Genomic DNA, 26,797 nt, shown 5'->3' on the forward strand with positions numbered 1-26,797 from the left:
GGGAACGTGGTATGTGCATGCCACAATGCACATGCATGTTGCAGCACAGCTTGTGTGAGTTAGTTCTCTCTCACCACATGGGGCTGGAGATTGAACTCAGGTCATGGGGTTTGGCCTGTAGTACCTTTATCTTCTGAGCCATATTGTCCATCCCAGTTTCTTATTTTATGAATAAGCCCTTCCCAATTGAGACTAGGCACAGAATTCTACAGGGATATCTCACAGTGCACCTATAGAAGCTATATTGAAGTTTCTAGAAGGCATAGCTTTCTTGAGTTCATTTTACAAGGTTTAGTTCAAGCAAGAGGTCACCAGTTTTGTAATTAAGGTTAAGGTCCTCAGATAGTTGTGGCAGTCTAGGTATCAAATACTTAGGGCAAATCAGGTGTGGGATATGCCATACAGGATATGTTAGTTCCTGTCTCTAACTTGTCCACAGCCAACTTACAGCCTCTATTACCCCGCATTTACCACAGAGGTCTACCTGCCTCTGACTCCTGGATGCTGGGATTAAAGACATGGTCCGTCCACCCACCTCCCTTTTTGAGACAGGATCTCACTCACTAAATAGCCTTGGCTAGCCTAGAACTCACTTTGTAGACTAGGCTGGCCTCAAACTCAGATCTGCCTGCCTCTGCCTCCCGAGAGTTGAGGTTAGAGGTGTGAGTCGCCATGCTCAGCCTGTTAGTGTTACTTATACACAATCCCTCTGACAGGACTACATTCAGCAGCGGAGCTGTAGAGGCTGACTTTAAATGAAGGCCAGTGAAAGGCTTGTCTTGCTTCAAGGGAGCAAAAATTTAAATGCTATAATGCAGGGCTGAAGCAAGAGGTGGCTGGGTGTGCTAGGCCTCATTACAGACTCAGCCCTCTGTCTGCTCTGCCCACTGCTGTTGGTGATGTTGGAGCCGCCAGTTCAGGCCTGGGGAACAGGGATCGTATCAGCTGCCTCATGGTAAGTTCAGGTCCTTTCACCAGTCATGGGCCTAGGTCTTTTCTTTAAGTTTGTTTTTTGAGACAAGGTTTCTTTGTATAGCTTTGACTATCCTGGAACTAGCCAGGCTGGCTTCAAACTCACAGCAATCCGTCCTAGGTCTTCTTCTTCTTCTTCTTTTTTTTTTTTTTTTTTTTTTTGTTTTTCAAGACAGGGTTTCTCTGTGTAGCCCTGGCTGTCTTGGACTCGCTTTGTAGACCAGGCTGGCCTCGAACTCACAGCGATCCACCTGCCTCTGCCTCCCGAGTGCTGGGATTAAAGGCGCGCACCACCACGCCCAGCTTTCCTAGGTCTTATTTGACCAGGGTTGAACCGCTTGTCCTTCACAGTAACCCTAAGATGTCAGCATTCCTAGCCTGTTTTTGTATGATGAGATTGAGGCCACAGAGGTTAAATAGTTCACCTGAGGTCACAGGTAGCACTCTGCGGAGCCAGATGCTGGTGGCAGATGGACAGCAGAGCCTAGCCCACCTGTTTCCCCAGAGCCCTCCCCCGGGGGTAGGAGCAGAAGCCAGATCTCTGGAGAGTAGTTGGATATGGGGTGCACAGTTGAGTTGGCCCCCGCTGGTTTCAGTGTATGTCTCTTGGGGCTGTGATTGCCTCCCACCCCAGATACCAGCGAGGTGGAGGTGTGGGTCTCACTGGCAGCTCTGTTCTTGCCTGGGCTCACAGGCGGCCTGAAGAGCTTTGGAGGATGCCCTTCTCAGAGGGTTGCTGTAGAACTGCTGCCTAATCTGGAGGCCAGAGCAGGACTCAGGATTTGTATGCAGCGCAAGATGTGCTCAGTCTCTGCTGCTGAACAGCTGCAAAAGAGAATTAGACGGATGAGTGAAGCCATCGGCCTGTTTCTTAAAGGAACCCCTGCTGCCTCTGGTAGCTGTTTAGAGGCTGTGACCTGGGGAGGCTTGGCTCTTCATAGTACTTTTCCTTGTCTCTGCAAAGGACAGCCCCACTTTTTTTCTTCCTGGTTGCATAGCAACTGAGCTAGCTGCTTGCCTGCTGGCAAGAGGGACTTGTGTGGCTCCGGATTCTTAGGAGAGGTGCCAAGCTGTGCCTATCGCCTGGGTGGGGGTGGGATGGGAACATGTTGTTGGAGGCTGCAGTGGAGGTGTGGGAAGATGCTTCCACTCCACAGGTGTCGAGTGACAGGCATTCCTGGGTTGCCCACCTAGAAGGAGCTCTTCCTGAGGCTTCCCTGTCTGGAAGGGCTGAACAGTTAGCTAGTTGCTGAGAGCAGTGAGCCTTAGAACTGTGGAGGCCATGGCCAAGAATATCCGGGTCTGACCCCATCTGGATTCCCATGGCCGTCTCTCCTGTTTCCTCCTAATAAAGTCAGCTAGCCCCTGAGTTCTCCGCCTCCTCTCCCAGTCCTCACTGCCCCTCTGTGTTATCATTCCCACCCTCACCGGCTCTGCTCTTCTGCCTTATGTTACAGGGCTCAAGAGAGGTCAGGAATTGCTAGGGCTCACTGCCCAGGAGGTGAGAGTCTAAGGGAGAGGACCCAGATCTAGAAGGATGTCATTTCTGTACCTGGTTCTTGTATTGGGGCATCCACAGTGGCATGTTGGCAGGTACCTGGTGACTTATCTCTCACTGAAGCAAAGTCAGGTGACCCTGCCTGGCCCAGGAGCCCAGTCTCTGAACAGCTCAGCCACCTGCATCTCCTTGGCTTTCTAGGGGCACATCCCAGTGGCGTGGTAGCTCAAACACATAGTTCTGGTAGAAGCGAGGCATGACAGCATGGGACGAATCTGCCTTTGTACCAGCCACGGGCCATGACAGGCACGGCCTGGACTAGTGGTGGGCTCTGTTCCTTGTGCTCTGTTCCTTGTGCCGTGTTCCTCTTGGAAAACCACAATTTAGAGTTTAGGTTTAGAGAGGGCCATCCCACCTTTTAGAGTGTCTAGCCTTTTGTCTGGTCCTGCATTGTTTTGAGACAGACTCTTAGCCTATAGCCCCAGTCTGAACTCATTCTCCTGCCTCCGCCTTCCTGAGGGCTTACTTTACCTAAAGGTACTCTACCTCACCAGGTTTGGTCTCTGCTTTGTCTTTTATACCTGCGCACACCCTCCTCCTCTGTGAATTGTCCTCCAGGCATCCCAAGCAGAGTTCTTACTGTCAGTTGTCGGTCTCCTTTACGACCTTTGCAATCTTGATCTCGACCCAACAAAGCTGTAGGGCTGTCTTTCATCTTGGAGCATAACAGGGGTTCAAATGATAGGTACAGTGTATTCCTAGCACAACTTATGGGGAAAGCTGCCAGCAGCCTCTTCAGGTGCTTTCCACATCTTTGAATACATTGTGTAATAACCACAATGATTTTTTAAATTCAACTGTGATCTCATAATCTTGTTTAAAGTTTCTGTGGCTTCCCCATTGTTAGAAGCCAAATTAAATCTTTAACGCGTCCCACGCACTGCCCAGCTCACACTAAACAGGGCCCACAGACTGACTAGTGCAGTTAAGACACAGCAGTTAAGAGATGATTACCTCATGTGCAGCTTGTTACTTACAGGATGAAAGACAGACACAGTCACAAGTGCCATTTCCCTGAGTCTTTTCCTGTATACTGAAAAGAACTAATGATTGCACCATAGGCTATGGACATTCACAGATACTGTCACAGAGAAAGCAAGGCAACACTGGGGTTAAGGATTTTGTTTCTTTGTTCGCTTGTTTGTTTTGAGACCCAGACTTACTTAGGTAGCCAAGGTTGCCTTCAAACTGGCATGTGCCTGAGAGTGACCTTGAACTCTGTTCTCTTATTCCACTTCTCCAGTGCTGGTATGTGTTGCTGCCTTGTTTAGCCATGTTTTATGGCTCCTCTTGTCTTCAATACTATGAAACTGAACCCATTTTGGGGACAGGCTTAGAGACTTGAATAGCATGCCTGAGGCGGGAGCAGACAAGTTGACTAGTTGGGCTGGGTTTGGGTCTCCCACCTGCTGTCATGTGTCCTTAGTCCCTCATCCTCCATGGGAAGATAGGTCCCCAGAGGAGTTACTCCACAGGTGGCTTTGAAGATTAGAAGATACAATGTGTGCAGAGTTCTCAGCCAGTGCTTGTCTCATGCATGGTTGGCACTCATACGTATATTTTAAAAATTTTTTAAATTTAGTTTTATTTTATGTGCATTGGTATGTAGGCATCAGATCCATTGGAACTGGAGTTATAGACAGTTGTGAGCTGCCATGTGGGTGCTGGGGATGGAACCCAAGTCCTATGGAAGAGAAGACAGTGCTCTGAACCGCTGAGCTGTCTCTCCAGCCCCACCTATAAGCATTTTATCTTTACCCAGAAGTTATCGTCTTTATCAGAATTTTAAAACTTAACTCATGCAGTGATGCTGAAGACAGACCAGGGCCTGATGATTAGCTAGGTGCACACTCCAGCGCTGCAGCGCGTGTTCTTGTCCTCTAACCACCACTGTCACTTGAGAGAGGGTTTCCTGTAGCGCAGGCTGGCCTTAAATTCCAGGTCTTTTGGCTTCAACTCCCAAATGCTGGCATTGCTGTTTTTGTTGTTGTTGTTTTGTTTTTGGTTTCTTGAGACCTGCTTTCTCTGTGTAATAGCCCTTGCTGTCTTAGAACTCATTCTGTAGTTCAGCTTGGAACTCACAGCGATCTGCCTGCCTCTGCTTCCCAAGTGCTGGGATTACAGGCGTGCGCCCCCACGCCTGGCTGGGATAGATTTTTATTATTTTATGGGCCATTAAGTTAGTTCACTGGGTAAACAGCCAATTAAACCCTTAACAGCCTGAGCTCAATTCTTGGGACCCATGAGGTGGAAGGACAGAACTGCCTCCAGCATGCTGTCCTCTGATTTCCACACGTATGCCATACAGCACACACATGATGCATGTGGGGGTCAGAAGATGGACTTGGGGAGTTGGAGCTCTCTTGGATTCTGGAGATTTAGTTTAGGTCATCAGATATGCATAGCAAACACTTGTCTACTGAACCATCTCCATGGGCCTCAGTGTTCCTCCATAAGCCTATTTTCCAGTATGGGCACTGTTTCCTTGCTGTTGGCATTGTAACTAGGAGTCCAGTTTATGGTTTTGCCTGCTATTATTTTTGTTTCTAAGGTAACTGATTCTTAGGCAGTCAGTTTGCAAAAATAGATAGAGTGTGCTAGCATGCACAGTAAAGAAACTATTCACAGGATGACTCCAAGATAGGGTTAAAGTTTTTATTGTAAATATGAGAGAGACTAGTCAGAGGTATTTGGAAGAGTCCAGAGCAGAGAGAGAAAAAAATCAGACTGAATAGGGCCAGCAGATGGGACGTGCCAGGGCTAGGGGAGCAGAGGACAGGGAGTGGAGCTAGCACAGAGAGAATAAGGGTACATGAGGGAACAGTGGAGAATAGCTGGTTATGAGGTGAGAAGGGTCAGGACACAAGCAATGTGTAACAGGTACTTGTGAGTAGGGACTGAGGGAGCCCAGAGGCTTTGATAAGCTGATAAGTGCCACAGGAATATCTCAGTGGAGAGCCACATGTCTCTTCTGCCAGAGGTAAGGGAGATGACTCCTTTTGGCAGATGGGAACCAGTTTCACAGGTTCCTTAGGAAAGCTGACTTTTATCTTTTTGTTGTTGTTTGCTTTGTCCTGTTTGTTTTTCAAGACAGGGTCTCTCTGTGTAGTCTTGGCTGTCCTGGACTCTTTTTGTAGACCAGGCTGGCCTTGAACTCACAGAGATCCGCCTGCCTCTGCCTCCCGAGTGCTGGGATTAAAAGTGTGCACCACATGGCCGGCTTGCTGGCTTTTCTCTTATAAGACTCCTGCATGTAGTCCAGCGTTAGCTCATTTCTAGGTATATGGACAGGTACAGATGAGGGACAGCTGTTCCGCACTGAGCTGTTAGTGAAAAGGCAAGGTGTGCCACAGCTGGATAGCTTCTCATTTTGTGGAGGACATAGAGAGGGCAGGCTGTGGTCATCTAAAACTGCTCACATGGTCAGTTGGCTGTGCCCAACAAAACCCAGATGGAAACCACTCTGCCCTCCTGTGTGCTTCTCTCAGTTTTAGCCTGGGTGTAGCTGCAGCAGAAATTCTTGCCCTTTCTGTGCCCTGGCATAGGAAGGTCCTGTGGTGTGTCATGGGACAGGACTTTCACACCTAGCTAGAGAGGCAGGCAGACAGACAGGCTCTGGGGCTGGACTTTGAACTAAGGGCAGGTAGACCTGAGCTCTGCATTGGGAAGGTTACTGCGTTGGGAGGATCATCAGTGAGGGTGGGTGCTGCTTCCTGAGGTGCTGGTCTTAGCACAGGGTCACGTGAACAGGATGGCGGCTGAAGGCCTGTGCTAAGTTCTGCTGTGGAGACTAACAGGGATTCATAGTCTCTAGGAAACTAAGGAAGGGGCCTGGTCATCAGTGTCAGTAACTCCTGTAGCAGGGACACCTGGAAGGAGAATTGCTCTTCTTCTCTGCTGCCCTTTCTGTGGGCTCCGGACTGGCTAGTGTTATGTCAGCTTGATACAAGCTAGAGTCATTTTGGAAGGGGGAACCTCCATATAAAAAATATTCCCAGGGCTGGAGAGATGGCTCAGAGGTTAAGAGCACTGTCTGCTCTTTCAAAGGTCCTGAGTTCAATTCCCAGCAACAACATGGTGGCTCATAGCCATCTATAATGAGATCTGGTGCCGTCTTTTGGTGTGTACATGCAGGCAAAACACTGTGTATATATGATAAATAAATAAATCTTTTTTAAAAAAGTTTTCGCTGGGTTGGCCTGTGAGCACGCTTGGGGATCATTGTTCTGACTGATGTGGGAAGACCCGCTCACTGTGCACACCGCTACCCTGGGCTGCTTGTCCTGGATGCCATAGGAAAGCAGTCTGGGCAAGCCAGTGAGCAGCACTCTGCCAAGGCTTCTGTGTCAGTCCCTGCCTGAGTTTCTTCCCTGACTTCCCTCAGTGCTGGAATGTTACCTGGAAGTAAACCCTTTCTTCCTCAATTTGCTTTTTGGTCATGGTGTTTATCATAGCAATAGAAACCCTAACTAAGATTGATTTAGTCTTCCTTGGTCACCTTTTCTGTTAATGTTGTCATCCAGAGTTTTAAAATTCACTAGAGTATCCTACACCCTAACTGTTGTTTATCATTGCTGCATAACAAAGAGGCCTCACATTAGAGCCTTAAAGCAACAGCCAACATATACCTCTCAGTGAAATTCCTGTGGTTCAGGAATTCTGGGGTGTCTTGTCTGGGTGGTTCTGGCATGGACAGACTTCAGCAGCTGCTGTTGGGTGAGCGTTGAGTACTCGAGGCCATCAGCACTGCAAAAAACATTTTTCAAACTGTTACCTCGGGCTCTTTCCTTTTGCGGCCATTGCTGGATCGCAGCCGCCAAAATGATGTTTCAATCCCTTTGTGATTTCTGACTGAAGCAAGAACCGCAAACTCCATTTCAGTGCACCTTCTTACATTTGGAGGAAGATCATGTCTTCTCCTTTTTCCAAAGAGCTGAGACAGAAGGATAATGTTTGGTCTGTGCCCATTCAAAAGGACGATGATGTTCAGGTTGTTGGAGGACACTACAAAAGCCAGCAGATTGGCAAGTGGTCCAGGTGTACAGGAAGAAATGTCATCTACATTGAATGAGTGCAGTGAGGAAAGGCTAATGGCACAACTGTCCACGTGTGGGCACTCACCCCAGCAAGATGGCCATCACCAGGCTAGAGCTGGACAAAGACCGGAAGAAGATCCTGGAAAGGAAAGCCAAGCCCTGACAAGTAGGAAAGGAGAAGGGCAAATACAAGGAGGAGGAAACGATGGAGAAGATGCAGGAGCAGAGCCTCACGCACAGCTCTCAGGAAGACTGTTTAAGTCAAGGAAAACGTTACCTGAAGGCTTGTGTTGGAGTAGAAGCATTTCTTTACCAGGTGCCTTATGTACAAGGCTGTGCTGGTATTGGCAGGAGGCCTCTGTCCTCTCTGGGTGGACCTCAGTTACAAGCTAAGCACCATGGCTCTCATCTGTAATCGCAGCACATGGCGAGGCAGAGGCAGGCGGATCTCTGTGAGTTTGAGACCAGCCTGCTCTACAGAGCTAGTCCAGGACAGCCAAGGCTACACAGAGAAACCCTGTCTTAGGAAAAAATAATTTACACAGCATCACTTACCACCTAGCATTAGAAATCAGGAACCGATCACATGTTAAAAGGGAAGGGAGTCGGAGCTGGAGAAATGGCTCAGAGTTTGAGAGCACTGACTGCTCCTCCAGAGGTCCTGAGTTCAATTCCCAGCAACCACATGGTGGCTCACAACCATCTATAATGTGATATGATGCCCTCTTCTGGCCTGTGGGTGTACATGCAGGCAGAGTACTATATACATAATAATGAATAAGTAAACCTTTAAAAAAAAAAAAAAAAGCACTGTTCTGAGTTTAATTCCCAGAAACCACATAGTGGCTCACAACCATCTGTACTGGGATCTGATGCCCTCTTCTGGTGTGCAGGTGTACATGCAGATAGAGCACTCATATACATAAAATAAATAAATCTTTAAAAAAAAAGGGAAGGGAGTCATACGACACCTTTTGAAAGGACAAGGTAATGACCACATCTTAGGGCAGGCATCCCTCATTCCTCCTCTCTAGGAAGCACGGATTGGTTGCATTTGTAAGATAGTGAGGGAGCCCTTCTCCACCCTCAGGGAACTTCCAGTGTGGACAGAGTTGTAGCTGTAGTGTGGATACGGCTTCACAGCTGCTTGCACTTTACCCATAGTGTTCGTGCATGGTCCACACAGCTGATTACACCGTTGCTGGCTCCTCTAGGGCTTAGCATTGTCTTCGGCTGTTGTAACTTACGTGGTAGAAGTAGACTTTAAGCCTGGTGATTTGCTATGAATCCCTCCATTTCCTCCTTTTGGGATGGTTTCTGTGACCATTACCTGCCTTTCTGCTGTAGACACTTGAGGAACTCACTGATGGTGCTGTTCTCTTCTGTTCTGCAGAAGGCCCTGGGTGTGCGGCAGTACCATGTGGCCTCTGCCTTGTGCCAACGGGCCAAGGTGGCCATGAGCCACTTTGAGCCCAACGAGTACATCCGCTATGACCTGCTGGAGAAGAACATTAACACTGTCCGCAAACGGTAAGGAGTTCCAGGTGACGTCAGAGAGCTGCTGCCCTTCTAGGAGGCATCGGGACTGCTGGTGGCAGGAAACAGAGGTCCCTGTGGAGGAAAACCTTTGCATTAGAACTTCTGCGTGTTATCCAAAGGATAGTGTTAGGAGAAGGCCAGGAACCGCTGTGTGCCTGCAGTCCCAGCACTTGAGAGGTAGAGGCAGGAGCACCAAGACTGTCAGACTAGAGAGCTCCCTCCAGGTGAGGAAGCCTACTCCTAGCATTGGCTTGAGTACTATTATTTAAGTTACATTTTATTTATTGTGTGTGAGCATGCACTTGTGTGTCACAGCACAGCACGTGTGGAGTAGAGGACAACTTGGGGCAGTCAGCCATCATTCTCTTCTTCGAGCCTGTATGCCCCAGGAACTGAGCTAGCATTGTCAGGCCTGTGGCAAGCGCCTTTACCACTGAGCCTCCCCTCCCCCCAAGACATGGTTTCTCTCTGCAGCCTCATTTTTGTAGGCCAGGCTGACCTTGAACTCACAGAGCTCCGCCTTCCTCTGCTTCCCCAGTGCTGGAATTAAAGGCGTGTGCCACCACACCCAGCTTTCCACTGAGCCATTTTGACAGCTGAGTCTCATGTATACCTGGCTTGCCTTGAACTCGCTGTTTAGATGAGGAGATGACTTTGAATTTCTGATCCTTCTGCCAGTACCTGCCAAGTGCTGGGCTTGCAGCCACACGCCATTATACCCAGTTTATGTGAGGCTGTGGCTCAAACCCAGGTTTGTGCATAGTAGCCAAGCACTCTACCAACTGAGCCAGCCCCTAGGCAGCTTCTAGTATTGTTGGGATCATCCAAACTGTATGTTCAAGTCACCTGGGAGGCTTTTAAATCAGCCAACCCCTGCTCCCCACTCTCAGCAGTTCTGATTCAGGGGTCTTGGCCTTGCTATCCACAGTGTGGTCCTCTGGAGTCTGAGAGTCTGTTAGGACCAATACTCTTAGATCCCATTCTAGTTTAAATGAGAAGCTGACATTTAATAGGACCCTCTTGGGCCAGGCAACAGTGGTGGTGCCCACCTTTAATCCCAGCTCTCGGGCAGCAGAGGCAGGTAGATCTCTGAGTTTTAGGCCAGCCTGGTCTACAGATTGAGTTTCAGGGCATCAAGGGCTACACAGAGAAACCCTATTTTCACAAAAACCAAACCAAACCGGAATTCTCTAGGGACTAATGACATGAAAATGTGGGTAGCACTGGCCAGCCTCTCAGCTATTTCTTTCTTTTTTATTTTATTTTATTTTATCTTATTTTTTTATTGTGCATACAGTGCTGAAAGGGCATCAGATCACATTATAGATGGTTGTGAGCCACCATGTGGTTGCTGGGAATTGAACTCATAACCTCTGGAAGAGCAGTCAGTGCTCTTAACCACTGCGCCATCTCTCCAGCCCATCTCTCAGCTATTTCTAAAGTGCATTCAGAGTGGAGAACCAACACAGGACATTGTAAAAATACCTTTCTCCAGGAAACGGTATTTAATTTATTCTTGAGTCTGTGCCCACTGCACAGTGGGAAGATGATGGATTTTCCTCTCATTCCCCGAGACTTGGACCTTTGCTCTGCTTGGAAGGAGAGCTGACACAAAAGTGAGCTTCATGGTGACGTGACTACAGTGTGTTAATTGCCATTTAGAGTTTGTTTATTTTGTTTTTGCAAGACTAGATTTCTCTGGCTGTGGTGGCGCACGCCTTTAACCCCGGCACTTGGGAGCCAGAGGCAGGCAGATCTCTGTGAGTTCCAGGTCAGCCTGCTCTACAAAAAGAGTCCTGAACAGTCAAGGCTACACAGAGAAACCCTGTCTCGAAAAAACAAAAACAAAACAAAAGAAAGGGCAGGGTTTCTCGGTAGCCCTGGCTTTCCTGGAACTCCCGCTATAGACATGGCCGGCTTTGAACTCAGAGAACTGCCTCCTAAGTGCTGCGATTAGAGGTGTGCTCCACCACCACCTGGCTTACTTAGTTTTTACTATAAGCAGTTGGCTGAAGCAACAAAAGCACCCTTTAAGGCAATATTTGGATTTTAATTTTATCAATACATTAACTAAAACAAAAATTTCTGTTGATTCTTTTTCTTCAACCCTGCATTAACCTGAGAAGTCTAATAAGTATCTGCATGTCCCAGGTAATTAGACAAGGGTTGTTCTATTCCTGGTGTTGCCGTAAACCAGTGATTCTCAGGGATGATTTGCCCTTAGGAGATACTCAGCAATGGAGAAGCAGCTTTTGTTATCTTTATCTGAGACAGGGTGAGCGTTGTGTTACCTAGTGGATGGGGGCTGGGGAGACCACTAAACATCCCACAGCACAGGACAGTCCCAGGCAGTCTCCTGGCTCAAGCATGCTTAGACAGGGTGGGTGTGAAGCTCTTCGAACACAGTTCTAGTCTAAAGAACTGTATTGTTTGAGGATTGCGAACACGCTTGCCATGTGTTTAGATCAAACACGAACTTACATCGGCTGTGATTGCGTCCACAAAACCCCAACAAGATCAAGCTAGTCTGAAAAACTGTAAAGACTGTTAGAGCATGGCCAGGAGACTCTTCCTCCGCTCTGTGCTTTTGACAGTAGGGTCAGATTCTGTTTTTAGGAACTAGATCTCTTGCCACCCAGAACAACAAAGAGACAGATGAGCATAGAGGATCCAGCTCTCCCTCAGTCTCAAGGAGAGATGATGATGAATTGTGCAAAGCCTTCCCATGTGGCTTTTTATTACACAGTGTTTAGTTTGTGCGTTCATCTCCGGTCACACTGAGGCTTAGAGGCAAGTGCCTTCACTTGCTGAGCCATCTCACCAGCCAGAGTCAGGTTGTTTTTTGTTTTTTTTTAAATAGCATTTCAGACATTTGCTTTCCAGGTCTTAGTGCTATTTTTCAGCTCTCTGGAGCCCAGAATAAGATGCTGTGTTCCACACATGAGTCATTGCCGCCCACCAGCCCCTTTCTGTACCGCAGGCTCCTGCTGGTTTTGCTGGCAGCTCTCGTGGCGCAGGTCTAGAGACTCTTAGAACTGCCAGTGGAGCTGTTGTGCTGCACAGTGGGAACTTTAAGACGAGCGCTTAGTTCAAGGGCTTGGGGTGCTGGGGCCCAGGCAGGCAGAGGAGGCTTGGGGTGCTGGGGCTAGGTGCTGGGGCCCAGGCAGGCAGAGGAGGCTTGGGGTGCTGAGGCTAGGTGCTGGGGCCCAGGCAGGCAGAGGAGGCTTGGGGTGCTGAGGCTAGGTGCTGGGGCCCAGGCAGGCAGAGGAGGCTTGGGGTGCTGGGGCTAGGTGCTGGGGCCCAGGCAGGCAGAGGAGAAGGAAGGGTGTGCGTTTCCTGCTAAGTCATACTGGCAATGCCAGTGTTGGTAGGGTTTGCACCTGTCCACACACATACAAATGTATTGTCTTTGTAAAAAATCCCAGAATTAAGGGCCCTAATAGCACTCGCAGTATTAGAATGCAGATCTGTGGGACAGCAGACGGTATGGGAGTTTTTACCAGAGGGCAGGGAAGGACTCTGGGGAGTGGGCAGATGGGGTCGTGTGTGTGTGTGTGTGTGTGTGTGTGTGTGTGTGTGTGTGTGTGTGTGTGTGTGTGTGTTGGTGAGGAACAAGTAAAGGGCCTAGCACCTCCTACTCTGCATCTCCAAAAGGAATGCCCTGTGTGAGTTTGAGGCTAGCCTGGTCTACAAAGCGAGTCCAGGACAGCCAAGACTACACAGAGAAACCCTGTCTCAAAAAAACCAAAACAAAACAAAAAACCAAAACATTCACACACAAATTAGCCGGATGAAGTAGTGCATGGGTGTAGCGCCAGCATTGGGAATGCTGAGGAAGAAGACTGAGGTGTGAGGGTCATAAGCTGGTGGAGGCCAGCCTGAGCTCTACATAGCTCATTCTACCTTGAAAACAAAACAGATAGCCAGGCAACAGAGAGACATGCTTTTACTCAGGAGGCTGAGGCAGAAAGGCTGCATTGAGTTTGAAGCCAAGCCTCAAAACAAAGAAATTGCTATTAGTGTGAGCTTTTGTCTGCAGTCTGGTCCTATACATCAAGGCAGCAGATGAGGGGACCCATGAGGAAGCCATTTTGTTTATTTGGTCCTTGGTAGCATTAGTAACAGATCAGATGTAAGCCTGGAGCTTCTGACCAAGCGTGCTAGAATGACGGCCATTTGGGCTGTGGTGAACTCTGATGCTTCCTAGGCAGTCTCAGGTTCATCTGAAGTTTCTGGAATGGTAGGAGGAAGAGGTGGGGTGTAGCTGCTGGGCTGTGTGCACGGTGAGCAAGGTAGCTAGCTCGGTAGCAGAGAGTGGGTGGGATGCTGGCAAGGAGGAAGTACTTGAGTCCTGGCAGAGCTGTGCCTGCACGAGAGACTGGCCTGATTGCCATATTTGTCCTTATGTAGAAGGAGCCATGAACCTCTGAGGGAACTGGGATCTAGGATGAGAAGCCTAAGTGAGAGGTGGAAGTGGAGGCCAATAGTCACTCCTCTCAGTCAGATACAGGGCAGTAAGACCAGCACACCAGAAGAGGGCATTAGATCACATTGCAGATGGTTGTCAGCCACCATGTGGAAGACCTCTGGAGGAGCAGGCAGTACTCTTAACCTCTGAGCCATCTCTCCAGTTCCTGTGTAGCCAAGGATGATTTTGAATTCCTGATCTCTGAGCCCCACCTCCCAAGTGCTGGGATTGCAAGAGCACACCACTCACACCTGGCCTATCTTCTGTGCTCTACAGTAACTCTCAAATAACCACAGTAAATGCCAGGCACTTCCCTGTGTCCTGACGATGCCATGGGAAGAGCACTGATTTGTTCCCACCCAACTGGAACTTGGGGTCCTGCATGCAGGTTCTCCCATGCTGCTCCCTGACACAAGCATTGAGTCAAAAGCTGCTCCTGTCCTTCTGCCCCCAGGTTGAACCGGCCTCTGACTCTCTCAGAGAAGATTGTATATGGACACCTGGATGACCCAGCCAACCAGGAGATCGAGCGGGGAAAGACATACTTGCGTCTACGGCCCGACCGGGTGGCTATGCAGGATGCAACAGCCCAGATGGCTATGCTGCAGTTCATTAGCAGTGGGCTGCCCAAAGTGGCCGTGCCATCAACCATCCACTGTGACCATCTGATTGAGGCCCAGCTCGGGGGTGATAAAGACCTGCGCCGGGCCAAGGTGAGCCCCAGGTGGTGTGGGGGTCTGGTGGCTGGGTGTGGCATGGGGGAAGGGAGGCAGAGTCCATGTTGCATTCTGCTGGGGCACTGCCACTGAGGTCCAGTGAGCTGCTTGGCAGTCTCTCCATGGCATTGAGGCTCTGAGCATGGAACCCAGAGCCTCACATCTGACAGACAAGTGCTCTGCCACTGAGCCATTCATTCCCCAGTCCTGAGGGAATATGGGAATATTAGCATGTTTTTAAGGCTTGCTTTTAATTCTTCCTACTACTAGAAATAAAATCTGGCATTGTGAGGATGTTAAAAATGATGGTTGTTGATCTGGGCATGGTGGTACACGCCTTTAATCCTAGCACTCGGGAGTCAGAGGCAGGTGAATAGAGGCCAGCCTGGTCTACAAAGCGAGTCTAGGACAGCCAAGGCTGTCTTGGGGGGTGGGAGTGGAGGGGCGGGAGAATAACGGTTGTCCTTAGTCTTAGCACAGGAAACATTCTCTGCTGTTAGAAGGGCTACTGCTGGGCCGGGGAGATGGCTCCAGGCTTAACACACTGTTAACATACTGAAGAACATACTGCTCTTCAGAGGACATAAGTTTGAGTCCTAGAACTCACGTCAGGCAGCTCACAACCCTCTGTAACTTAGCTCCAGGGTTGTCTAGCTGTGTGCACACGTGTACACACACACACACACACACACACACACACATACACACACACAGACACACACACTTTTATAAGAATAAAGAAATAAGCGGACAGTGGTAGCTACACCTTTAATTCCAGCACTTGGGAAGCAGAAGCAGGCAGATCTCTGTGTTCAAGGCCAGCCTGTTTACACAGTGAGTTCTAGGACAGCCAGGGCTACACAGAGAAACCCTGTCTTCATAAACCAAAACCAGACAAAAAAGACAGGCCAGGGGGGTCCCACTCAAACTAAGGCACCAGCCAAGGACAATACAGGCAGTAAACTTTAAGCCCCTACCCAGATCTAGCCAACGGTCAGAACATTCTCCACAGTTGAGTGGAGAGAGGGGTATGACTTTCTCACGTACTCTGGTGCCTCACATTTGACCATGTCCCCTGAGGGGGAGACCTGGTGGCTCTCAGAGGAAGGACAGCAGGTTGCCAAGAAGAGACTTGATGCCCTATGAGCATATACAGGGGGAGGTAATCCCCCTCAGGAACAGTCATAGGGGAGGGGAATAATGGGAAAATGGGAGGGAGGGAAGAATGGGAGGATACAAGGGATGGGATAACCATTGAGATGTAACAAGAATAAATTAATTAAAAAAAAAAAAAAAAAAAGACAGGCCAGGTGTGGGGGTGCACACCTTTAATTCCAGCACTCGGGAGGCAAAGCCAGGCCAAGTCTACAAAAAGAGTTCCAGGATAGCCAGTACTGCACAGTGAAACCCGGTCTTGAAAAAAACAAAAACAAAAAACAAGAAAGAAAGGAAAAGAACAAAGGGCGTGCTGCTGGTGCTGGAGTCAGGGCTCTTTCTGCATCTTTATCCACGTTGCTGTCCCCTCTCTCTTGCTCCCTTCTGACCTCTGGGGACCGGCCCCGGAAAAGGATGGCGGGCCCTGTGCATAGCAGCACCGTGAACTGAATCTCACAGCTGCAGAAGTTTAGACCTCATCTTTTTTTCCAGACAGGGTAGCTGTGTAGCTGTGACTGTCCTGGACTCACTTTGGAGCTAGGCCTCCCTGAGTGCTGGGGTTAAGGGCGTGCCCCTCCAACCCTGCTGTAGCCCCAGGCTGGTACCCACTCTAGAGCTCTCCTGCTGGCAGCCCTCTCTTCCAGGCCCTTTTGTAAGTTTCAAGCAAAACTCTAATGGCTGTGTGCCTCTGAAACTGCCACTCAACACTTAGTTCCCATCTCTACTGTGAAGTCTAGTCGTGTTCCTTCTCCCAGGCTTCCATGTTTACAGGACCATGCTGTGCGCTGCTCTTAGGTCTGGCCCTCCCCCTTCCGAGTCAGGGCCTGCCTGCTCCCAACCCCAGCAGTGGGACTGGGTGCTCTGTGGGGGATTGGCAGGAGCTGAATGCTGGCAGGCCTAAGGCCCAGCTGGCACAGAGCAGAGCATGTGATTGAGAGTGCTCCATAGTCAGCCTGGGGGAACACTAGGGCAGCCAGCCTTCCCAGTCTAGCCTTCCTCTCCACACTTACTGTGGTGTCCTGTGGGTACACTGGGACTTTGCACTCAGCTGAAATCAAGTCCTTCCTGCAGGCCAGCAGCGTCCGTATTAGCTGCCTATGGGTGATCGTGTTACATGTTTTCGCAGAGCCAGAAGCTGCAGAGACCAGGGGCCCTGGAACAACTCCCCCGGCAGGGCCACCGTTTGTGTAGAGATGTGATTCACAGAACTGTAGATTTCAGATCTCATCCCTTCTTGTTGTCAACAAATGTTTACTGAACATTCGTGTTAAATGCTATAGCAGGAGCTGTTAAGTGGGAACTAGACTGGCAGGGCCTCTCCCTCGCAGACCGTAGGTTCCCGCAGAGGGAACACTCACAGAAATCAAGCCGTTGCAAGGGGAGGAAAAGTGCAGGCTCTCTATGTTGTAAGAAAAGCTCTGACTGAGATTTGGGAAGGGGCTGGGAACAGCTCCTTTGAGGATGGGACTGTAAATTGACAGCTAAACAGATAACTGGAGTACAGAATTCAAGATAGATTAACAAAGGCCTGGGGTGGCGGTGCATGCCTATAGTTCTAGCAATTAGGAGGTGGAGATCAGGGGTGAAGATCATTCCCAGTAATAGAGTAAGTTGTAGCCAGGTTTTGTGAGCACACACCTAAATAAATCTAGATAGATAGATAGATAGATAGATAGATAGATAGATAGATAGATAGACAGACAGACAGACAGACAGACAGACAAGATTAGATTTGAGTGAGTCAGTGAATATATAATGGGTCCTAAAACAGGACCCGTTAGAAACTTACAGAATGAAAAGGAGGTTGTGGTTGTGCCCTGTGGGAAGACAGAATGGTATGAGTCAGGCAGGGCCTTGAGGGCTGTGAGAGAAAGGCTGTTCTACCATCCTAGAGTCATGAGAAGACTTGTTTTTGTTTTTTGTTTTTTTTTTTTTTTTTTGCTGCCCTAATAGCAGGACACTAGAGATGAGGGAAATTACCACCTACTGTAGCAGTTCATTCAGCTCCATTCTGAAGGACGGAAAGGCCGGGCACCTGGCAGGGACCTTTGAGCTGTCCTGAGGTGGAAGGGCAAGCAATGAGTGAGCAGGGGAACCAGGCAGGCCTTACTCCTTTTAGCAGGAACCCACACCACAGTAAGTGTGAGTGCATTCAGCAGGGCAAAGACAGGGTGTCTCTGTGTAACAGCCTTGCTGTCCTGGACTCACTTTGTAGACCAGGCTGGCCTCACAGTGATCCGCCTGCCTCTGCCTCCCAAGTGTTTAATTAATTAAAGGCATGTGCTACTACACTACGCTAGGACAAAGACTCTTAAAGGTCCTACTACTTCCTACCATTGTCATGGCTGACTTTCAACCCAAGCATCAAAGAGACATGCAGATTTAGAAGGGGAGGGACAGGGTCAGTTCTGCATGTATTTATCGTCTCTGGCCCAGAGTCAGCGAGTGGTCTATGTAGAATCACACAGCCAGAGACGGCTCAGGCTGCTTCAGTGTCACTTGTGGGATAACCACCCTCCTGCCCTGGGTCTTAAGTTTGCAAGTCGCTGGTTTGTAAAAGGTGAGGCCAGTGTGTTAATTATTAATGAGGAAGGGATTGCTTTGGTTATGCAACTTGTCTGCCATTCTTTTACCTGGGGACCCAAGTGGACTCTGAGAAGGACTCAGTGGCTGGTAGGAGTTTAAATAAAGTTGATTTCAGGTGTTTGTTTGTTTGTTTATTATGCATACAGTGCTCTGCCTGCATATACACCTGCAGGCCAGAAGAGAGCATCAGATTACATTACAGATGGTTGTGAGCCACCATGTGGTTGCTGGGAATTGAACTCAGGATCTCTGGAGGAGCAGACAGTGCCCTTAACAGCTGAGCCATCTCTCCAGCCCGATTTCAGGTGTTTATTAAGCATGGGACCTGTTCCTCCTTTTCAATACTAGAATTCGCCATGGCACTGCTCTTTAGTCAGTGGTCAGTCTCACATGTCCGTGGATGTGCCTCATCAGCAGTGCTGTGAGGCCTTCCCTGCCCCCAGGAAGCTGCCTTCAAAGGACAGGCTGAATGGAAACATTGGCTCCCATCCTTTTCAGATCTGTGGCCCACCCAGTTAGCCGCTGTTCATCTGGGGCCTGTCAGGCATACACCCAGTACTGCCCACCTACTGTATGCTGGCCCTGGCTAGGCGCTCACAGGTTTTTTTTCTGAGGCAACAGCTTTGAATTCCATCAGGATTCTCCCAGTCTGTGGTTGGACAGGCTTCACTAGAGCCTCTGGTTTTCCGTCTCTAAAGTGGATTTGACAACAATCCTGTCCTACTTCCTAAGTGGGTTGTGGGGCTGTTTAGCACAGTATTATTTAGCACAATATTATTTACAGTCAGTAAATGTTAGCTAAGATTCTAGACAGGTACCCACAACTCAATGGAGAGGCAAAACCAGGAAGTCCTCTTGGTCCCCTGCCTCCCTCTGATAATCCTCCTCACACTGGACAGACAGCATACGTGGCACATCTCTTTGCTGTGGGCCCTAGCTGGAGAATTGAGTGCCAGAGGAGCCTCTGGCAATTATCCTGCCCTGCTCCTTCTGCAAGGAAACTGAGGCACAGAGCAAGGCAGAGACTTGTTCCCAAACTACCCCCTGGCCAGGTGTCATGAACAGTCTGCTCCCTGTCCTTCTCCCTGGACCTGCCCCCTGAAACTGCAGGCCAGCGCCAGGCGCTCCAAGGTTATTTTTAGATGGTCTGCAAGAGGAGACTTGTCTTCACGATGCCAGCATGTCTGTGCCGTTGGGGAGGGAGTGTCTAGTGTGAGGTCAGCCCAGATCAAACTAATGCTCCGGTTATTGATTCCTTTTAATAGGACATAAACCAGGAAGTGTACAATTTCCTGGCAACTGCAGGTGCCAAGTATGGCGTGGGCTTCTGGAGGCCTGGGTCTGGAATCATTCACCAGGTAAGTGTGCTTTACCCTGCCTTTGCGAGGGCCCCATGCCCAGGTTGCACTCTGGGAACGAGACAGCACCTGCTGGGAATTGAGGCTGGGGAGAGCTAAGCAGGAGTGCTGGTGCCCATGTCATCCTGAGTCCTGGGATTACGGTGTACAGCTGCAGTTAACAGGAAGAGTGTAAGGCCAGGAGCGTAGGCAGCGGATCAGGGATAAGAAGCCCATTCTGAACTTCACAGCTACTGCGTATTCGCATGGTGTGCAGCCAGACATGCAACAAAATGTATATACACAGAAATAAATCCAAAAGAGAAAATTCAATTAATTTATTTATTTTCCTTGTATATTAGTGTTTTGTCTCCACATATGTCTGTTCCAGGTCCCCTGGAACAGGAGTTACAGATAGTTGTGAGCTGCCATGTGGGTGCTGGGAATTTAACCTAGGTCCTCTGTAAGAGGTGCTCTTAACTGCTGAGCCATCTCTCCAGTCTCTCTAATAGAATTGGTTTTTTTGTTTTGTTTTAATTACATTTTTTTGTGGTGCTGGGGTGTTGAATGTAAGGCGAGCACTGTACCAGTTGGGCTTGGCATGAGCTTTTGAGATCTCCACACTTCCTCTAACAAGACCACACCTCCTAATCCTTTTCATCTTTTCAAACAGTGCCACTCCCTGGTGACTAGCGTTCAAGCATAAGAGCCTTCAGGGCCATTCTTACTCAGACCACCCCACCATGTGTGTTCTGTCCCTCAGTGTCAGGCTGCCAGCAGCTTCCATTCCAACGGAGCCCCGGCCCTTTCCCCTGTGGCCTGGCACACACCTTAGCTTTCTAACCTTCCTGCTTAACCTCCCTGGCCTTCCCACACCCTGCACTCAGGCTCTGGGTGAGCTGCTGTGGGCCCCTTTGAATTATGTTCCCAGCGTAAGCTTTAGTGCTTTCTCCACTATGTCACGTGCTCTGGGGTGGCAGCAGGTGAGCACAGAACTGGCCCTGAGTGTCTGTATGTGTGTACATGTAGATGGTTGAATTTCTGATGTTATGCTATAGATGTTAGTTAGTCCAGCCTAAAAGGCACTTCTCTGCTGGTGTGATGGTGCATGCCTGTACTGTCCGCACTTGAAGCTGAAGGAGGAGAACCCCAAGTTCAAGACCAGCTTGATCTACACAGCAGGACCCTGTGTCATAACAAACAGCCGAACAAAATGTACATTCCTTAACCTTGACCCCATTTACCTATCAATATTCATAGATTGGTGATGTCATTGTCACAGCTGGACACGTCACACACTAGACAATTTGCACTCTTCCCGGCCCGGCACAGGACGCACTCTTATATGCCAGTTTGTCAAGGTCTTACCACATCCTGAGCGCAAGGTGACCCGAGGACTTTTACTACTATAGATGAGGAGACTAAGGCCCAAGTCACACAATAGAAACTCTCACTGGATGTGGGGGCGCATGTCTTTAATCCCAGCATTCAGGAGGCAGAGGCAGATGGATCTCTGTGAGTTCGAGACCGGCCTGGTCTACAAATCGAGTCCAGGACAGCCAAGATTACACAAAGAAACTCTGTCTCGAAAAACCAAAAGAAAAGAAAAAGAAATTCTCAGAGCTGTGCATGAGCCCAGGCCACCTGGCCATGTAGGAGTAGCTTAAGTGAGGCTGCCCATACCCCAGACTGGAAGAGTGCCTTGGGATGCCTGGTGCAGTGGTGTCAGTGGAGGCAGCTCTGCAGGTCTGATTTTGGTCCCCACTTCCATTCTGTGCTGAAGGCTTCTAAGTTTATGTTTGGTTGTTTTTCAGATCATTCTAGAAAACTATGCATACCCAGGAGTTCTTTTGATTGGCACCGACTCCCACACCCCCAACGGTGGTGGCCTGGGAGGCATCTGCATTGGAGTAGGGGGTGCTGATGCTGTGGATGTCATGGCTGGGATCCCCTGGGAGCTGAAGTGTCCCAAGGTGAGGGGTAGAGAGCGACTTGCTCTGGCCTAGCTAGAAGGGAGGCTGGTGGCAGTGCATGGGGAACTGTGGGTCCCGAGTGGCTGAGCCAGGCTACTTCCCCTTTTGTGAGCAGTAGAGCTACAGAAGCCATAGGAACGGAGCAGCACTCCTTGTACGTGCCTAGACCACAGTACATGGTGTGTAGGGCCTGTAATGGTCTTGCCCACTGTTTCAGGTGATTGGCGTGAAGCTGACAGGCACCCTCTCTGGCTGGACCTCACCCAAAGATGTGATCCTCAAAGTGGCAGGTATCCTCACAGTGAAAGGTGGCACTGGCGCTATCGTGGAATACCATGGACCTGGTGTCGACTCCATCTCCTGCACTGGTGAGGATGACAGCCCCACACAGTGTCCCTGACCTTGGGCTGTGTCTCGTGTGCCTGAAGCGCTAGCTAAAGTGCGTGTGGGACAACAGACATGTGGAGGTGGAGGTCACGCTAGAGACAGCTGATTTGATGGGACTACTGGAGACCACTGTAAGGTCCTAGCACTCAGGAGGCAGAGGCGGACAGGTCTCTGAGTTCGAGGACAGCTAGGGCTACACAGAGAAACCCTGTCTGGAAAAACAAACAAACAACAAAAAAGAAAATCACCAAAGGAGACAGTAACTTCCTATGGCTGCTCTGAGTTTCATCTTCTGCTGCTAGTGTCTGGCCAAGAACTATATAGAGCGATCCATAGAAACCCCAGAGACCCTACAGAAGCTCACAGAATTTATACCCCTTACTACAGTGACACAGTTCAGCTGTGAAGTTGCTAACAGCCCCTGAGAGAAGCCCAGAGGTCTCGGAGCCAGGCCAGGGCTACAAGATGCTCTGGTCCAAAGAGTGGGTGCCGCTCCAGTCTCCTTTTGAGATGAAATCTCACTTTGTTGCTCAAGCTGGCTTTAAACTCCTAAGGTCAAAGCCAGGCAGTGGTAGCACACACCGTTAATCCTAGCACTATGAAGGCAGGTAGGTGGATCTCTTGTGAGTTCAAGGCCAGCCTGGTCTACAGATCAAGTTCCAGGACAGCCAAGGCTACACAGAGAAACCCTGTCTTGAAAAACAACAAAACAAAAACCGCCTGAGTTCAATCAGTGCTCATGCCTATGCCTCCCAAGTGTCTAGGACTATAGACACATGTGCTCTGTACCAGGGCGAGTCCTTTCTTATTGCTTAGACTCAGAGAAATATTTACATAGCACCATGATGTGGCTGAAAGAGGGCGGGACACCAGCAGACAGTTCTAGACCGAAATCCGGTGCCTGCATTTGTTTATGATGATCTTGAACTAAGCAAGGTAGACACAGTGACTTCTGGCCAATAACTGGCCGTGTCCAGCTTCAGTACACAAAGGCTGTGTGCTCTGCTGAGCAGGAAAGCCAGACTTTGAGCTAGAATTCTGCTTGTGAAGGCTGAAATCCCTCCCCCGGCCATAGGCTTTGAGGGATGAATACCTGTTGCCATTAGGTGGCCTTTTAGGCCATGACAGAAATGACGCACCTCATTGTAGCTGGCAGGTACTGGCCCCACAGCGGACTGTTGAGCAGCCTTGGGCCGTTTCTTCACAGGCATGGCAACAATCTGCAACATGGGTGCAGAAATTGGGGCCACTACATCCGTGTTCCCCTACAACCACAGGATGAAGAAGTACCTGAGTAAGACGGGCCGAGCAGGTGAGGCACCCTGTACCCCTGTCCTGAAGGCAGAGTCCTTTGCCTGGTGTCCCTAGGCTAGCTGCCATGCAGATACATGACAAGCTGGATGTGTATGTTTGCTTCTAACTATGGTGTCTGTTGGTGTCTTCAGCCTCTGGAAGGGTTTCCCTGCTACAGGTTATCCATGTGGGTTTTACAGGAAAAGGTGGCTGGATTCTCATCCTTTGTAACATAGTCCCCAGTGCCCCTTGAGGAAGCTCTGGACGGGGCATGGGTCTCTCCTGGGTAACTACTTCTTCTGAGGGAGCTTCTCAGCTTGCCCCAGCAGCTTTCAGGCTTCTAACTTGGTCTGTTTGAAGCTCACATAAGGGCCAGAACCTCGTAAGGGAGGGGAATGTGGACTAATGGGTAGAAACTACAGCTTAGGGGCCCTGGGAAACTGGGGATCTCCTGAGCTTTACCTGGAGTACCCTTTACTCATTTCTTCATCCAGTGACGTCTTAAAAATTATGCAGCTGGACATGGTTGCACACGCCTTTAATCCCAGCACTTGGGAGGCAGAGGCAGGTGGATCGCTGTGAGTTCGAGGCCAGCCTGGTCTACAAAGTGAGTCCAGGATAGTCAAGGCTACACAGAGAAACCCTGTCTTGAAAAGAAAAAAAAAAAACAAAACCCAAAAAATTATGTTCCTCAGCCGGGGATGGGGGCGCACACCTTTAATTCCAGCACTGGGAAGGCAGAGACCTGAATATCAGAGTTCAAGGCCAGCCTGGTTACAGACTGAATTGCAAGGTAGCAGGGCTACACAGAGAAACGCTGTCTGGGGGCGGAGGGTGGGGAGATTCTGATCCTCACATAACCCCAGGCCTCCATTTCCCATATCCTGTGTGTCGTCCTTGGTTTGCTGACAGTCCCTTCAGGAGGCTGAGTCCTGGCTCACAGGGCAGCACCCTGTGCTGTTGGATTTGTCCCTCTATTGGCTTGGTTACTGCCTAAAGCCTGTTGTTTGGTAAGTGGCAGGTTTCTGCTCAGGTTTACAAATAAACCTTCTGTTTCATTCTCCTCCCTCATTGATTCCAGACATCGCCAACCTAGCTGAAGAATTCAAGGATCACTTAGTACCTGACCCTGGCTGCCAGTATGACCAAGTGATTGAAATTAACCTCAATGAGGTGAGAGACAGAGTAGGGTTTGGGGGGTGGCTGAGGGTAGGACTTTTCTGTTTAAGCACTGGAGGCTGGGGGAGGCAGGTCCTACCAGCACACCCAGCAGGGCAGTTGGCCCTTGGTTCCTAGGGCCTAAGCCAGCCAGAAGTAGGGGATAGAGAGAAAGAGAGGACATACAACAAGTATTACATAAGAGCTCATTTGCCACCCACACTTCAGTGGAAGCCGACATCTTGCCCTGAAAGGGGGCTCGCTTTGCTTTGAGTTTATAGGGAGAGTTGCAGTGGGTTGACAGGTGCTCAGAGAGCCAGGAAAGGGCACTAGAGCAACAGGAGCTAGGTTGTGTGAAGTTGAGTGCCAGCCTGGGCTCTGTAGGTCTCGTTTCAGCAAGTGTGAAGCCTGAGATGGGTGGGAGTGAGGTGGGCTAGTTCATGCTGTGACTGTCTGGGGTATTGATGGCTGTGTGCCAGACTCCACTGTGCACACCATGTTGGGGTATTCCTGTAACATGAAAAGCAGCTGGCCATGGTCTGTCAGAAGATTCCAGTAGGACTGTTTGTGGTTTGTCCTGACCCCTGGTAGTACAGCTGAACTCTAGACAAGCATTCTGACACATGTCTGTGTCCTCCAGCCCCCCTCCCCCTTTTTTTTAAAGACAGGGTTTCTCTGTATAGCCTTCGCTGTCCTGGAACTCACTCTGTGGACCAGGGTGGCCTCAATTTCACAGAGATCCTCCTGCCTCTGCCTCTCAAGCATTGAGATTAAAGGTGTGCACCACCACTGCCCAGCATTCTTTTCACTTTGAGACAGGGTCTCACTAAGGTACCCAGACTGTCCTTCAGCTAACTCTGTAACGAACACAGGTGGACCTCAACCATGCAGTCCTCTGGCCTCAGCCTCTCAGGTAGCTGGAGTTAAGGCCCAGCTCTTCTAAAAGCAGTGTAATTTGGGAGGTGGCCCGGACTGCTTCTGTACCTCTGCCATCTTCTATTGTGACCTGGATTGGGGGCATCACTCTAACCTTCCCTTCCTTGTATACCATGTGGGGATAAGGGCAGCCTGATAGAGTTGGGGAATTCAAAGTGCTACCTACTGCCCACTTGTCTCCTATGACAAAGTTTGAGCCATGAGAACAGAAACCGTTTTCTTCTTCAGAAACCTGGGGAATCTGTGAAGCAAGCCCATCCTAACTCTGTTTCTTCTGTCTCAGCTAAAGCCACACATCAATGGACCCTTTACCCCAGACTTGGCTCATCCAGTGGAAGAAGTGGGCACTGTGGCAGAGAAGCAAGGCTGGCCTCTGGATATCAGAGTGGGTGAGCACCTTCCATTTCTGGTTAACAGAGCTGTGGACAGTCACCTTGATGGTACTTCCTGAGGCAGGCACTCTGTAGGCATTTTATGGTTATTCAAGTATTACCTCTGGTTGGCAGGCGGACTGTTGTGAGTTCAAGGCCAGCCTGGTCTACAAAGCATGTCCAAGACAGCCAAGGCTACACAGAGACACCCTGTCTCAAAAAACCAACCAACCAAACAAACAAACAAAAACATCATACCAGGCATGCTGCTCTTGCCTAGCTCTGCCTCGCTGTGCAGAGCTCGGGCCCTATAGTCACTTAGGCCTTGGTTTGAATCCTGGCTCTTCTACTTAACAGCTCATGCTCTCATCAGGTTGTTTCCGAACAGAGGGCAAAGAAGAAGAGCAGCTCACTGTTGACAGAGGACACACATACCGTGTCACTGCTGAGAAGAGGGCGTGTCAGAGCTCCAGACACAATACAGCACGCTCTGTCACACTGGGGTTCCAGACAAACACAAAGAACTCATTCTCAGTAGAAAGATGCCTGCACTGCCTGCTAATAATACACCTTCTCACTTAAGCAAAAGTTCAAAAAGCAAGCCTGGCTCCCCACCTAGTTAGGAGTTGTTTTTTTCTTTTTTTTTTTTTTTTTGGTTTTTCAAGACAGGGTTTCTCTGTGTAGCCTTGGCCATCCTGGACTCACTTTGTAGACCAGGCTGGCCTCGAACTCACAGTGATCCGCCTGCTTCTGCCTCCCGAGTGCTGGGATTAAAGGCATGCGCTACCACGCCTGGCTCCCACCTAGTTAGGAGTGATAGTCGGATTTGCCCTGACTGAAAAGAGCTTTCTGTCTTTCTAGCACTAAATATATAAAATGCTCACTCTTACTGGTTTGAAGTAAATTTTTAAAAATGGTTTAATAATTTGAAAATAAACTGCTGCCTAGGCATGGTAGTACACCCTTTAATCTAGCACAAAGAGGCAAGGCAGGGGCTGGAGAGATGGCTCAGAGGCTAAGAGCTCTGCTTACTCTTCCAAAGGTCCTGAGTTCAATTCCCAGCAATCACACAGTGGCTCACAACCATCTGTAATAAGATTTGGTGCCCTCTTCTGGTATACATGCAGACAAAGTACTGTGTACATAATAAATAAATAAATCTTAAAAAAAAAAAAAAAAAAAAAAAAAGAGGCAGGGCAAGTGAATCTCTATGAATTCAAGGCGAGCCAAGGCTACAAAATTGAGACCCTGTCTCAAAAAAATAAAAAGGAAGAAAAAGAAAAGAAATGGCTGCAGTGATATGGGTACTTAG

The 26,797-nt window shown here is 49.3% G+C and overlaps 1 protein-coding gene across 1 annotated transcript in view; it reads left to right on the forward strand.

The window, feature by feature from the left end:
* The window catches only part of Aco2 (aconitase 2), a 38,903-nt gene that overhangs the window by 5,792 nt on the left and 6,314 nt on the right, over positions 1–26,797 (forward strand). Inside the window, exons 2-9 of the mRNA XM_051160045.1 lie at positions 8,960–9,096; positions 14,028–14,286; positions 19,296–19,388; positions 21,182–21,340; positions 21,558–21,708; positions 22,935–23,039; positions 24,102–24,193; positions 25,398–25,503. Coding sequence (XP_051016002.1) covers positions 8,960–9,096; positions 14,028–14,286; positions 19,296–19,388; positions 21,182–21,340; positions 21,558–21,708; positions 22,935–23,039; positions 24,102–24,193; positions 25,398–25,503 — 1,102 coding nt within the window. The remainder of the gene's footprint in view (positions 1–8,959; positions 9,097–14,027; positions 14,287–19,295; positions 19,389–21,181; positions 21,341–21,557; positions 21,709–22,934; positions 23,040–24,101; positions 24,194–25,397; positions 25,504–26,797) is intronic.

This window comes from Acomys russatus, chromosome 17 (genome assembly GCF_903995435.1).
Source record: "Acomys russatus chromosome 17, mAcoRus1.1, whole genome shotgun sequence".
NCBI lineage: Eukaryota > Metazoa > Chordata > Mammalia > Rodentia > Muridae > Acomys > Acomys russatus.